General features: G+C 37.0%; 1 protein-coding gene across 2 annotated transcripts in view; it reads left to right on the top strand.

The window, feature by feature from the left end:
- LOC129224419 (serine/threonine-protein phosphatase 6 regulatory ankyrin repeat subunit B-like) overlaps positions 1 to 12,844 on the top strand; it is a 55,146-nt gene that overhangs the window by 30,805 nt on the left and 11,497 nt on the right. Inside the window, exon 3 of one of the 2 annotated variants that reach the window (XM_054858880.1) lies at positions 1,621 to 3,728. The exons of the other annotated variant lie outside the window; for it this stretch is intronic. Within the exon in view, the coding sequence (XP_054714855.1) occupies positions 1,621 to 2,449 (829 nt within the window). The 3' untranslated portion in view covers positions 2,450 to 3,728. Of the gene's footprint in view, positions 1 to 1,620; positions 3,729 to 12,844 lie in introns of those variants that run through there. 2 annotated transcript variants of the gene reach the window in all.

The following is a 12,844-nucleotide window of genomic DNA, read 5'->3' as shown; positions in this document are numbered from 1 at the left end:
GGTTTATTACCTATAATAAATGCATTTATAAAATTAAAAAGTAGAAATAAAAAGTTTTTAAAGGTTGGACTCTCAAAACATCTCAATCATATTTTAAAAAAAAAGAGACAGAGGCAGAGAGAGAGAGAGAGATACTAATTGATATTAATAAAGGAAATGTTAACATGAAGTGAAATCTGTTCTTGTAAAACAAATACAAATGTGATGATCAGCAACAGGCTCTGAACCCAGCTAGACTGTTCCTAGTCAATTTATCAGTCCCCAATGATGATTAATGGCCATTTTAATGCTATCTACCCCCTTGCCCATCATAGTTTCTTTCGGTACACCGTTCTGAGTACCCACAACCCTACTTAAGTAGTAATTTGTATGACATTAACATATCCATAAAAACATGCAGAGTACATAAACATTTTACTATGGTGTGACATCAATAAAAATTTGAAAAATATAACAGTAAAATGTTTTTTGTCTATAAATCTTCGTTTTGTATGTATGTCTCCAAGCATTTCATTTGACTTTTCCATTAAGTTTAATTTCTACTAGAGACGTACTGAGTACTCGGTAACTACTCGGTACTCTGCCTATTCGGCCAATTTGCCGAGTACTCAGTACTTGACCAAATTTTGATCAGATACTCGGCCAATACCGGGTAGTTGCAAAAAAATTTAATATTGTCGAAGACAGATATTAAAATTTATAAAAAAAGAGCAAGCACATATAATATTCTGATATCATTTACAATTTAAATTTACAAGTCAAATTTAAATTTTGAGAATAATGAAGTTTGTAATGCTTCAATGGCATAAATCTTTATTTTAATGTCCCCAAAGTTAATAAAACTTATTTATTAAAAATTGTGCAAAAAAGGTAAGGTAAGTATAGAAAATATGGAATTTTTATATTAAAAATGGATTTTTGATACACAAACAAAAATTAGCTATAAGAAATATAAAAATACCTTTGCTTAAAAATTAAAAGGAAATAAAACAACATTAAAAGCACAGTGCAGAAACACTGCAGACACGTGTTTTGGCGTTACAAGGAATTCATGTGTTTGAAGAAGATATATTGAACTCTTACTTTCTGGTCTTTCTTAGATAAACATGCTAGACGTTAAACTCGGACACAAGTAGAGATTGCAAAGAACTCTTTGTAATGTAACAAAATAATGAATTTATATACTTCCCAAGTGACCATGATCCCCCAAATAGAACATCATCATTTTCATTAAAATGGCTTTGGGTGTTATGAAAATTGGTTTGTTCTTTTCCCTGCAACATTCCTTTGTTTAATGAACAAACTAGTTTTAGTGTGTACCAATCGCAATACATGACTCATATTCATGCTATGGTATGACAAGGGAATTCTGCAACAATGTATAAATTTGGAAACTTTGGTTTTTTTTACTAATCATAATTCAGCTACCAGAGTTAGGCATTGCTCATATTGTTTACACATGAAAGCTCAATTTTTTATGCGCTGTTAAGAAGGATAAACAATGTTTTGAAAATACTGAACCTGAGAACAATCGTACTTAAGATTCTTTTTTCTTTCTTTTTTTTTTTTTTTTTTTTTTTTTTTGTGAGGATTTCAGCCTATTGTATACTTTTGTTTCAGAAAAATTCCAAAAATGACAGGTGAAGAAGCTGCATTATACAATTCTAGCTGGTATGAACGTGAAGAAATTGCCAAAATGATTTCTGCTGAAGATGCTAGTTCTGATTTTCAAGATGATGAAGCCCTTGAGACGGCATCACAAACAAAACTTCACGCTGCAGTTTCATCTGAGAACCCAAGTGCTGTTCATGCTGTTTTGCAGAGTGACCCAAACATAATTGACGTGACAGACTCACATGGACAAACTGCATTACACTATGCCGCCAGGAATGGACATGAAGAAATTGTCAAGATGCTTCTTGTCAAAGGTGCCAGTACACATCTTCAAGACAAAAAGGGGCAGACACTCCTTCACATTATTGCAAATGCTCCTACTCTTGTTAATTTTAATAATGGTTTTTATAATGAAGATGAGGATTATGAAGATAGAGATCTAGAGCTCCAAGAATATGTAGATGAAAAATATATAAGAGTGATGAAGGCTGTTTTGCAGAATGACCCAAACATAACTGACATTACAGATTCACTTGGAAAAACTGCATTGCACTACGCCGCCAGGAATGGATATGAAGAAATTGTCAAGATTCTTCTTGTCAAAGGTGCCATTCCTCATCTTCAGGATAAAAGGGGTATGACACCTCTTCACAGTATTGTGAGTAATACTTCATGGGGTACAGGTTTATATGAAGATGAAGTGTTCCAAGAGTATTTGGATGAAAGATATATAAGAGTGATGAAGGAGATAGTTGCCGCAGGTGCTAATGTACTTCTCCAAGATAAATGTGGTCAGACCCCCTTCATATTTCTCTACGTAATGAAAATAAGTTAGGAGCAGAAGTTCTTGTCGATGCAAATAGTGAAAATAACCTCCAAGATGTAAAGGAGAAGACTCTGTTGCATCTTGCTGTTTTAGAAAATGTTTTTTACTTTGAAATAGTGAAGAAGCTGCTTGCTGCAGGGGTCAGTGCCCGTATCCAAGATAATCGGGGCAAAACACCCCTCCTCATTGCTTTGGGTTATAGACACTACACTTCTTTATCAAACCTCCTCGTGGATGCAGATTGTGAAAACAACCTTCCCGATGCATTTGGTCTGACTCCCTTGCACCTTGCAGCTAGAGCAGGACGTGTTCCAATAGCAAGGAAGCTACTGTACTGCGGCGCACATCCACATACAAAGGCTGAGATTGAAGACCCCTGGGACACTGATGCCACTGGGTACCCACTGGGAATTGCTCTGTATCATAGAAAGAGTGCTATCACTGAACTGATTCTTTTAGCGTGTGTCTTGAGAGGCATTGTGATTGATTGGGAGGAGGATCTTAATTGGAAAGATGGCCTTTGTTATATGGTGAACAAGTTTTCTACTGTAGAATCCTATCAGGATTTGTGTGCAGATTTTGACCTCGAGGTCCAGAAGATGAAAGCTACAAAGATACATGGAACTACCGTCTCTTACTATGACTTTGCGACGAAGCATGAAAGAAAGTTGGCTCTCTTCCTCGAGAACAAAAACATCGAAACAGTTTTACGTTCGATTAACATTGCTGATCACTTGCCAAATTATGGGCAACTTATCACTTTTAAAGTACAGAGGGCTAAAAGGAGAAAGACCCTGACTGCTCGTTGTCTGAAGTGCTTCTCCGTCTTGTCAAAAAGGTTGCCATCTGTGCTGAAAATAAACACTGACAACATATTAGATTGTTTGAGTGAAAGAGATATGAAAAATTTTGTCAAAGCTTTTAAGTTCAAGGCTTGAGAATTTGATTTTTGTCAAATAATGTTGCTCGGAGTAAGAACATAAGCGTTAGAAACTTCTGTTGTGTTTGTTAAGTGCTTATATTGCTCAAATATGTATGCAGTATGAAAGTACATAGCATTTATATATTCTCTTTACATATGTATAAGTATTTCATAGCTCCCACTTTTATGTTAATGTTTTCTTTGTTCAAAATAAATGCCATAATCGTTTTAAAACACCATTCCAAAAATAACTGACTAAGGACACATATAATTTACAATTAGTAATTACAGATTAAAGAATTACAATATATAAGTTTTTGTTGATATAACTATTGTACTGCATAAAGTTCGTGAGTCAAATAAATTGTTTGCACTGTTTAAATCTTGTTATGTATTTTTTAAAGAATGAAATTTATATTGAAAATCTGGCTTGCTACTCACTCTGGAAAAAAGGAAGTGACCGGCAACATATTGGCTTTTAATGGGAACGTGGTCTTGTGATTTTCCACCAATTGGTATTTTTTATGCTACACTGGGAAAGTTTGTTTCATACTTTAATGTTGGTGTACTTGCTTAAAAGTTAGATCCTTCTACTTTCAGAGAAAAAAATTAGAAATTCTCAAATGTCCACTCCATACTTTCAAAAAAAGGGGGGGGGGGAATGTTTTGCTGCATTTTTCTTGAAAATAAATGCTATAAAAAAAGGAAAATGTTAGTGAACATTTGCGATGGAACATATACAAGTTCCTCCCCCCGTGTTGTTGTAGGTTTCGTTTTTCAATCGAGAATTTCGGTTAAAGGCTCGTGTTCACCAGGGCTGTGGAGTCGGAAGGAATATGGCCGACTCCGAACTTTTTTTTAAATTTTTTTTAAGTGTATTTTTTCAACTCCCTCTCTTCCTTCAGGGAAAGGGGGAAAACCTCTAAACAAAGATTGAAATATTAATTCCTTTTTATGAAAATTTCGCATTTTGTTCGCCCAAGACGCTTATGACGTTAGAAATTATATTTAAAAATCAAATTTTCCAATAGTTACGAGTTAAAAAGTGAGATGACTTAAAAATCCCTTTTAAAAAAATTGAAAAGGATTACCTGTAATTTGCACCCCCCCCCCTTTAATGTCTAACAAATAGATATTAATCAAATCGTGTGCTTTCAATTTTTGAAAGCTGTAACTTGAGAGAAAAAAAGCCTGGGTGATGCCCATCTGGTAGATGACACCCCAAGTTAATTTCAGAGTTTTTAAAAAATATAAATATTTTAATTCTGAAAATTTTTGCGAATATATTTTAAATTATATTTCATCAATAAAATTTCAACAAAAATATTGCTTATATACATCAGGAGCTAATTTTACACAAAATGCGACGGTATACAAATTTGTACGAATAGCTTTTACTATACCTATAGTTCTTCATCTCTAAATTTTTAATTTAAATTTTATTGGCTGCTTTAGAATTAACCTTAATATGAAGATTTTAAGATTAACTGCAATTATTGTGTGTTGTAATCAAGAAATCATTTGCACTTATTTTGTTCCATACTTTTTAATGAGAACCAAGCTTATAGAAATAGTCTTAATAAGGAAAAAAACATTAAATTATTTCATCGGATCTTTTGGATTCGTGCTTTCGCTCCAGAACTTCTTTGAATTTGCCGATCACTCTTAAAAATTTCAACCTTAGCTACGGGCTTTGACTTACTATTTTGTTACGTTTCTTACTTTTTTATAACTGAGATCAAACAAAACACTATATTTCTATTTTTATTTGAATGCGATTACTTGAAAATGTTAGGCAACAAAACCGTTTGCTGACAGTTGCTATTAGGTAAGTTAAAAAGCAAGCAAACTAGGGGACGGCTACAGAAAGTTAATGGCAGTTATTTTCTCATTAGTATCTTCTTATACATGTAATCGAACCAATTGGTAGTTTATTGGTAGATTATTTCTCAGTTTTTAAAAAATGCAAGGAGAATCAGTGAAAATTAAAGAAAAAAGAAGCCCGGAGTCGGAGTCTGCATGTTTTCTAACAACTCCGCCTCCCACTCCTTTAACCCAAAATCAGTCCAACTCCGACTCTTCGACTCTGACTCCGACTCCACAACCCTGGTGTTCACAATCAATTTTTGTGATTTACAGATTTTACTTCGAGTTGATATCCATTTAATTTTGCGTTTTAAGTTTTTAAAGATTATTTCTCAGTTTCCTTTCTCTGTCACTGGGTTCACACGTGCCCTCAAAAGGCCCTATTTTCTATGCGCAGATCCACGGAGGGGGAACGTCTCCCCCTCCCCATCACAAGTGTACCCAACTTTTTTCAGAACAGAAAACAAAAAATTCTTCCGTTTTTTAAAACTTGAACTTGAAGAAAGGCGCCAGGAAAAGCAAAGAGTGCAAAAGTGGATCCAAAGACGGGACCTGGTGGAATGTCCCCTCCCCCTCAAAAAAAATTCCAAGTGAACCTAAAACTCCAGAGAACAGATTACAGAATTTTTTTTTTCCTTTTTTTCGAATGTCAACTAAGACACCAGGATTAACCACAATTAGATAACAGCAGAAGAGGATCCATGAAAGGGAACTGTGGGGAGTGCCCTCCCCCTCAAATCCTATATATATCTAAAAATTTTCACAACAGAATGCAGGAAAATTCAAATGCTTTATTAAACTTAAACTTGATGAAAAGCGGTTAGAAAATAGCCAAAGCGGATTCACGGCGGGGGACCCCTCCAAAATCTCACATCTACCTAAACAGTTTTAGAACAAAGAGCAAGAAAATTCTGTTTTATAGAACTTGAACTTGAAGAAAAGTGATCAGAGAATAGCAGAGGCGGATTCATGGAGGGGAACTGGACAAGGCCGCCAAGAGCTCAACCGGGCCCCGGGGCAAAATACTAACTTGCAGGCCCCCCTTTAACCATTTAAAAAAATCCATTTCAGTTATTTCAATTCCGCCTCCTATACCGTGACATCTGCTTAGTGATGTAAAATACCTGGGTATTTGTTTTTAGGGGTAAATACTCAGGGTATATACCCGGGTAATACCCAAAATGGGTATTTACCCGGGTATTTATTTCAAAAATTTATATTCAACTAAAATAATTTTCTGTATGTATTCCACTATGTATATATACAGGGTGTTTTGTTTTAACATTCAAGACCTCTATTTTTACAACTGTTAGTCCTAGATGCATACTTCCAATTGCAAAAATGTTCAAAATCAGATGCAGACTTAAGATATTGAAAATTTGAAGTAAAAATAAAAATGAGTAAAAAAATACAAATTTTTCTTTTTACACGGGCCCCAGGTTCTCTGACTTATATTTAGGGAAATAATCTTCACTGAAAAACAATTACAAAAAAAGTTTGACATTAATACGACCAATCTTCACTGAGATATGAAACGCAGCGTTTTGTGACTTACACCACTTTACACTCGCCCTTTACACTCTGCATCTGATTTTGAATATTTTTGCAATTGGAAGTATGATGCATCTAGGACTAACAGTTGCAAAAATAAAGGTCTTGCAGGTTAAAGCGGAACACCCTGTATAATCAACCATGTACAAAACAATAAATTTCTCCCTAAAATTCGTATTTTGATCACATATTTAAAGAATTATTGTGTGAAACAACTCAGCAAGCTAATATGATATTCACATTAAATTTGTTGGATATGCCTAATCAATGTTGATAGCCAAATTTCACATATAAAAAGCCATTCTACAAAAAGTAAAAAGCTTAACTGGCTACAAAAAAAAAAAAAAAAAAAAAAGCAAACATCTTCTCCAATTATGGCATTGAAAAGAAAGATTCTTTGGTTCACGATAAGTTTCTTTCATAATTTCACTAAGTCTTTCAATAAAAAATATTATAAACTGTTGTAATACATATGTATGTATCAGTTTTACCAATCATTTCATATTTAGATTTTTAAAAAAAATTTCTCATTCACTTTTTGCATTTTTTTTGTAAAATACCCAGTTTTTGGGTATTTACCCAGGCCTTGGGTAAATATTTGGGTAATTCTACCCAGGCCTTGGGTAAATACCCAAAAAATATTTACCTACCCGCTGGGTATTTACCCGATCCACATCACTACATCTGCTTCATATCAATCCCAGATATCATACCAAATGTACAGCGGAGAAAAGGAATTGTATTTGGAAGTTTTCTTCGTAAAAAAAAAGCTGGTAAAATAAAAAAAATAAAAGGCTAATCACTATAACTTTAAACAAACATTGCGACACTTTCAAAATTCTTAAAGCCACTCATTTTTTTTTTCAAATGTATATATAACAAGAGAGAGAGTCCAGATTTTTCCTGGGGGGGGGGGGGGGTGAATGTCATTACTAGCATCAGGCAATCAAATTTAGAGAATAGCGTTGAGCAGGGAAAGAGAAATACCCATATGCACCTACAGTCATTAGTGTAACAGTAACATTCGCGAAGGTCCTCCTCCTCTGGAAACTGTTCGAAACTATATTTCGAAAATCGCAGTTTATACGAACATTGGTAATGTTTGGGAGGAGGAGAGGCTCAGGGACTTTAATGAAGGATTAAACTTCGTAGACTCTTTGAAATTTCTCGAAATTGAAGTCCTAAAAATGAAGTTTTCAGAGCTGCCAAGTGCTCCGTTTTTCCCGGAGTTTCTCCGATTTTTATTGCGTACTCCGAAAATCCGATTTATTCCAAAAAAAACTCCGATTTTTCGACTTTTCTTCACTTTTCGTTTTCAGATGAAATTTCCTTATCCTTGAAGGCAGGAATTATGTACAAACTCAACAAAAGAGTAGAGAAGACAATTTGATGCATTGGAACACCCTTAGTAAGCCATACAGCATCGTCTGTCGCGCTGGATAATCAGAGACGCGTTCGAGGTTTGGGAAGTGGGCCTCGTTCGAAAAATATGCGTCCTTCCCCATTCAAGCATCGCCTCTTAGAATATTGCAATGCAATATTAATGGGCTTGGTACAGCAGCAACGCGGATTAAACTTGACCAGCTTCTTGAGCTGGCCGAAACTAAAGAAGTTCAGATTATTGCTCTTCAGGAAACCAAGCTTAAAGAGACCTCTAAACTGAAGGTAAAGGGGTACAATGTCTTCCGTTCAGACAGAAAAACTGGAGGAGCTGGTGGTGGCTTAGCCTTCCTCGTCAGGAACATTCAGTATCAGAGCATCGACACCCCACAATTCGATAATACTAAACTGGAAATCCAAGGCATTTCGTTCCCCTGGAGAGGTAAGAACATTAAAGTCTTCAACTCTTACCATCCTCCTTGCTCCTCAGGTTTGCCCGACTGCTTCTTTCAAGGGTATGAAAATAACATCTTTTTCCTTGGAGATCTGAACGCTAAACACCCTAACTGGGGATGCTCCAACAGCAATGCAAGGGGAAATGCGCTCCTTAATCTCGCGGATGATAAGAGCTTTCTATTTTTGAATGATGGATCCCCAACACACTCCTCCCATAGTTACAATACCAAAGAAGCACTGGACATCTCCATCGTTAGTCCAGATATTTACCCACAATGTAATTGGACTGTGTTAAGTAATATTGGTAGTGATCACTACCCCATTCTTATTGAATTAGATATAAATCAAAAGGTCTCCAGGGACCGTAGGAACCACTGGAATTTTAGGAAAGCCGACTGGAAGAGGTACAATGATTTGACAAATTCTGGAGTATTTAATGAGCCTCTAACCAACAACATCGACAGTAACTGGACGGCATTTGAAAACGGAATTATTAGCGCAGCAAAGCAGTCGGTCCCTCGTGGTAAAGTAAAAAAGTACACTCCATTCTTCTCCCACAACTCCGACACATTGAAACCACTCTTGAAAAGGAGAGAAGCACTGTCAAATCTCATTTCATCCAATACCGGTAACACATCTGACAAGACCGAACTGAACAGAGTGAATGCAGAAATCAAACGCAAGTACGCCCTTCTAAAGAGGCAGAGATGGAGGGAATTTTGCACTTCTCTCGACTCTAGAACACCCGAGTCCAAACTGTGGAAACTAGTAAAAAGTATTGATAAAAGTCAACCTCAATCTGAGAGCTGTAACACTATTCTAGCACCGGACGGGAGTGTCCCTAGTGGTCACAAAGAAGCAGCGGACATCTTAGGCCTGCATTACAGTAATATCAGTAAACTGTCATTCACTAACCCAGACAAGACTATTGCACGTAGGGCAAGAATCCTTGCTAACAGACACCGAAACAAGAAAGCAAGTGACCCCTTATTCAGCGCTCACTTCTCTCTGCAAGAATTGGAGTTCGCTATTGGAAACTTGAAACTGTCCAAGTCTCCTGGCCCTGACGGCATCTACGGACACATGATCCTACATCTCGGTGAGAAGGCAAAGAAGAGATTGCTAGAAATCATTAATATCTCCTGGAGCAAGGGTCGGCTACCAAGAAATTGGAAAAAAGCTACCATTGTTCCAATTAGGAAACCTGCTAAAAGCGCAAACTCACCAGACAGCTACAGACCCATTGCCTTAACAAGCATTCCATGCAGGATTATGGAAAAAATGATCCTCTCCAGACTTTCTTACCATCTGACTTCCAAAAACCTATTACCTAAAGAACAATTTGCGTTTAGGAGAGGACATAGTACCACAGATCAAGTTCTTTACTTTTTCAAAATATCAGAGATTTCCAAAACATCAAACCAACAAATCACACCATTGCGGTTTTTCTGGATCTTTCCAAGGCGTTTGATAGGGTGTGGTGGAACCTACTCATCCTGAAACTGCATGACAAATTTGGAATCAAAGGCAGTGCCCTTGCCTGGATTGCTGACTTTCTAAGAGCCAGAATTTTTCGTGTTAAGTGTCAAGACACCCTATCTAACTGGTTCAAAACGTATCAGGGGGTCCCTCAGGGATCCGTCCTTAGCCCAACTCTGTTTTCATTGTTTATGGCTGGATTCGAAAGTATCATCGCTCCGGAGTGTGATGTCGGAATATTTGCTGACGACATTGTGCTGTGGTGCTCTGGCCCTGATGTGAAAAATATTGAATCGACCTTAAACGCTACGTTAAAGGATGTGTGGAAGTTTGCAAACAACCACAAACTGAATTTTAACGTCACTAAATCATATGTTGGACTTTTTACCACCAATAAACACCTGTACTCGTACCACCCCCAAGTCCTCTTTCAAGATCAGCCTCTTTCATATGTTAAACATCCAAAGTACTTGGGCTTTGTTTTAGATCAGGAGATTACGAGCAACGGACACATCTCAAATCTGGTGATCAAGAGCCGTAAGAGACTGAATATCCTTAAGTACATCTCTGGCAGAGACTGGGGTGCTGACGCCAAAACACTCAGATCAACATACATTGCACTAATCAGGCCTATCCTTGAGTATGGATTCCCGGTATACTTCTGCGCCTCGACATCTAACCTTCTCCAGTTGGAGAGAGTGCAATTGAGTGCGGCTCGTATCATAACAGGCCTAAGAAACAGTTGCCCAAATGATATAGTGCTTTATGAGGCTGATCTCCCTCCCCTTGGCCTCGTTAGAAACTCGAAACTGGTGAAATACTTCAACAAACTAAAAAGCTATGAAAATCAGAACCGTACATCTGAATATCTGTCCAGCTGGAGTAGCAACCAGAGACTCAAAAGGAATAGCCCACTTGGTCTGGCCGACAAACTGGATATTATATCCCATTCAGTGGAGTACTCATCTCTAACACCCTGTGTTAGTCCGACTGAGGGACTCCTTGGAGTTCACTTCCACTCTGAACTACCGTCTCAAACCAACAAAAACTCTGATGTCCCTGAATATCTACGACAACTGGCTCTGGAGGTCATAAATAGTATCCCGAGTTACGCTACTCTTATTTATACAGATGGGAGTAAAGACGAGTCAAATCATACTGGGAGTGGTATATATATTGAGAATCCTTCTGTACGTCTCTCTCGACGCAACCCAGACCACTGCTCGGTCTTTAAGAGCGAATTAATAGCTATTAAGGAGGGTTTAAATCAAATTCTCCACTCCACAGACTGTAGTGACATCTGGATTCTTACAGACAGCCGTAGCTCAATTCAACATCTACAGGACTGGAACCAAGTAAATGACCTAGTAAGCATTCAAATCATCAATATGCTTAAAACTATTTCAAAGCGAAGAGACGTCCACCTTCAGTGGATCCCCTCCCACGTCAACATTCCGGGAAATGAAACCGCGGATGCTTTGGCAAAAAGAGGCTGCTCTGAGATGGCCACGACTGATTACGACCTAACCTTTGAAGAAATTTTCTCTGCGGCGAAAAATAGAGACCGGCATGTCTGGCTAGCTCCTCCAGCTCATTCTTGGTACAGTAGACCAAAACCAGGAGGTGCATTACGTTTCAAGGCCGACAGACAGGACCAAACGGCCATCTCAAGACTCTTCAGTGGGCACCTGAAATGCATGTCATTTGAATCCGGCCGTAAAGTCTTCCCAACGTGTCCCAAGTGCCATCTGCTGCCGGCCTCCCCGCAACACCTACTGGATTGCTTGGGGCTCACTCTTGAGGATGTCCGCGACAACCCACTCCTGGTGCTCGACTTTGCGAGGGTGCATGGAATTATGGATTTGATCTAGCTGTCGCTAGATCCTGAAGGATTGGACACAACAACAACAGTGTCAGAATAAACACTGAGGAGAGCGACGATTGGAGAACATCAGTTTTTGATCGAGCATTTCAGCTGCACGCGTGTAAAACATCGCCGCCATGTTTGGTCATTCACATGATGGAAGTCGACGATGCTAAGTGCCTAAGTTTTCAAAGACAGAGCAGATTTGGGTGTTTTTCTTAACTGAAAAATCATTAAAGTAGAGTAAAATGTGCTATTTTTTTTTTTAAATATTTTAAATAATTTTCTTGAGAAATGAAAAAAATCATACTATTTAAAATTTCATCTTATCCTCCCTGCTTTGGAAGTTATTGTGCTAAATATTCTCAATTAAATTGTAGTTTCATGAGGAAGTTATTTGTATGGAACAAGTTCAAACATTTCTATCCTAATATTTGACTTAGTCGCCATATTTGGTCATTTTGTGAGATTTAAGCACTTAAGTCTCTTTTAGTGACCTAGTTTCCAAAAACGGAATAAGATGCATTTTGCAATGCAAACTATTGAAAATAATTCAAAATGAGCCTTTTCTTTTCAGAAAATTCTTAATTATTTTCTTGAAATATGCAAAAAAAAAATTTTCAGAATATTATTTTATCCTCATTGGTTTAGATGCTAATCTACTAAATACTGATTATTTCGTCTAAATTATAGTTTTTAAGGATTATTAATTATTTATAGTTACTTTTTTGCAACTAATTCAAAAATCTATTACCCTATTTTTTTTTCGTAGTCGCCATGTTTGGTCATCCGCAAAATGTAAGTAGACGAGACTATTAATTGCCTAAGTTTCCGAAAATAGAATTGTATATTTATCTCAATACAAACTATTAAAAATAACATACAA

The sequence above is a fragment of the Uloborus diversus genome, chromosome 1, assembly GCF_026930045.1.
Source record: "Uloborus diversus isolate 005 chromosome 1, Udiv.v.3.1, whole genome shotgun sequence".
Classification (NCBI taxonomy): Eukaryota; Metazoa; Arthropoda; class Arachnida; order Araneae; family Uloboridae; genus Uloborus; species Uloborus diversus.
This window is presented reverse-complemented; position numbering and strand designations above follow the sequence as displayed.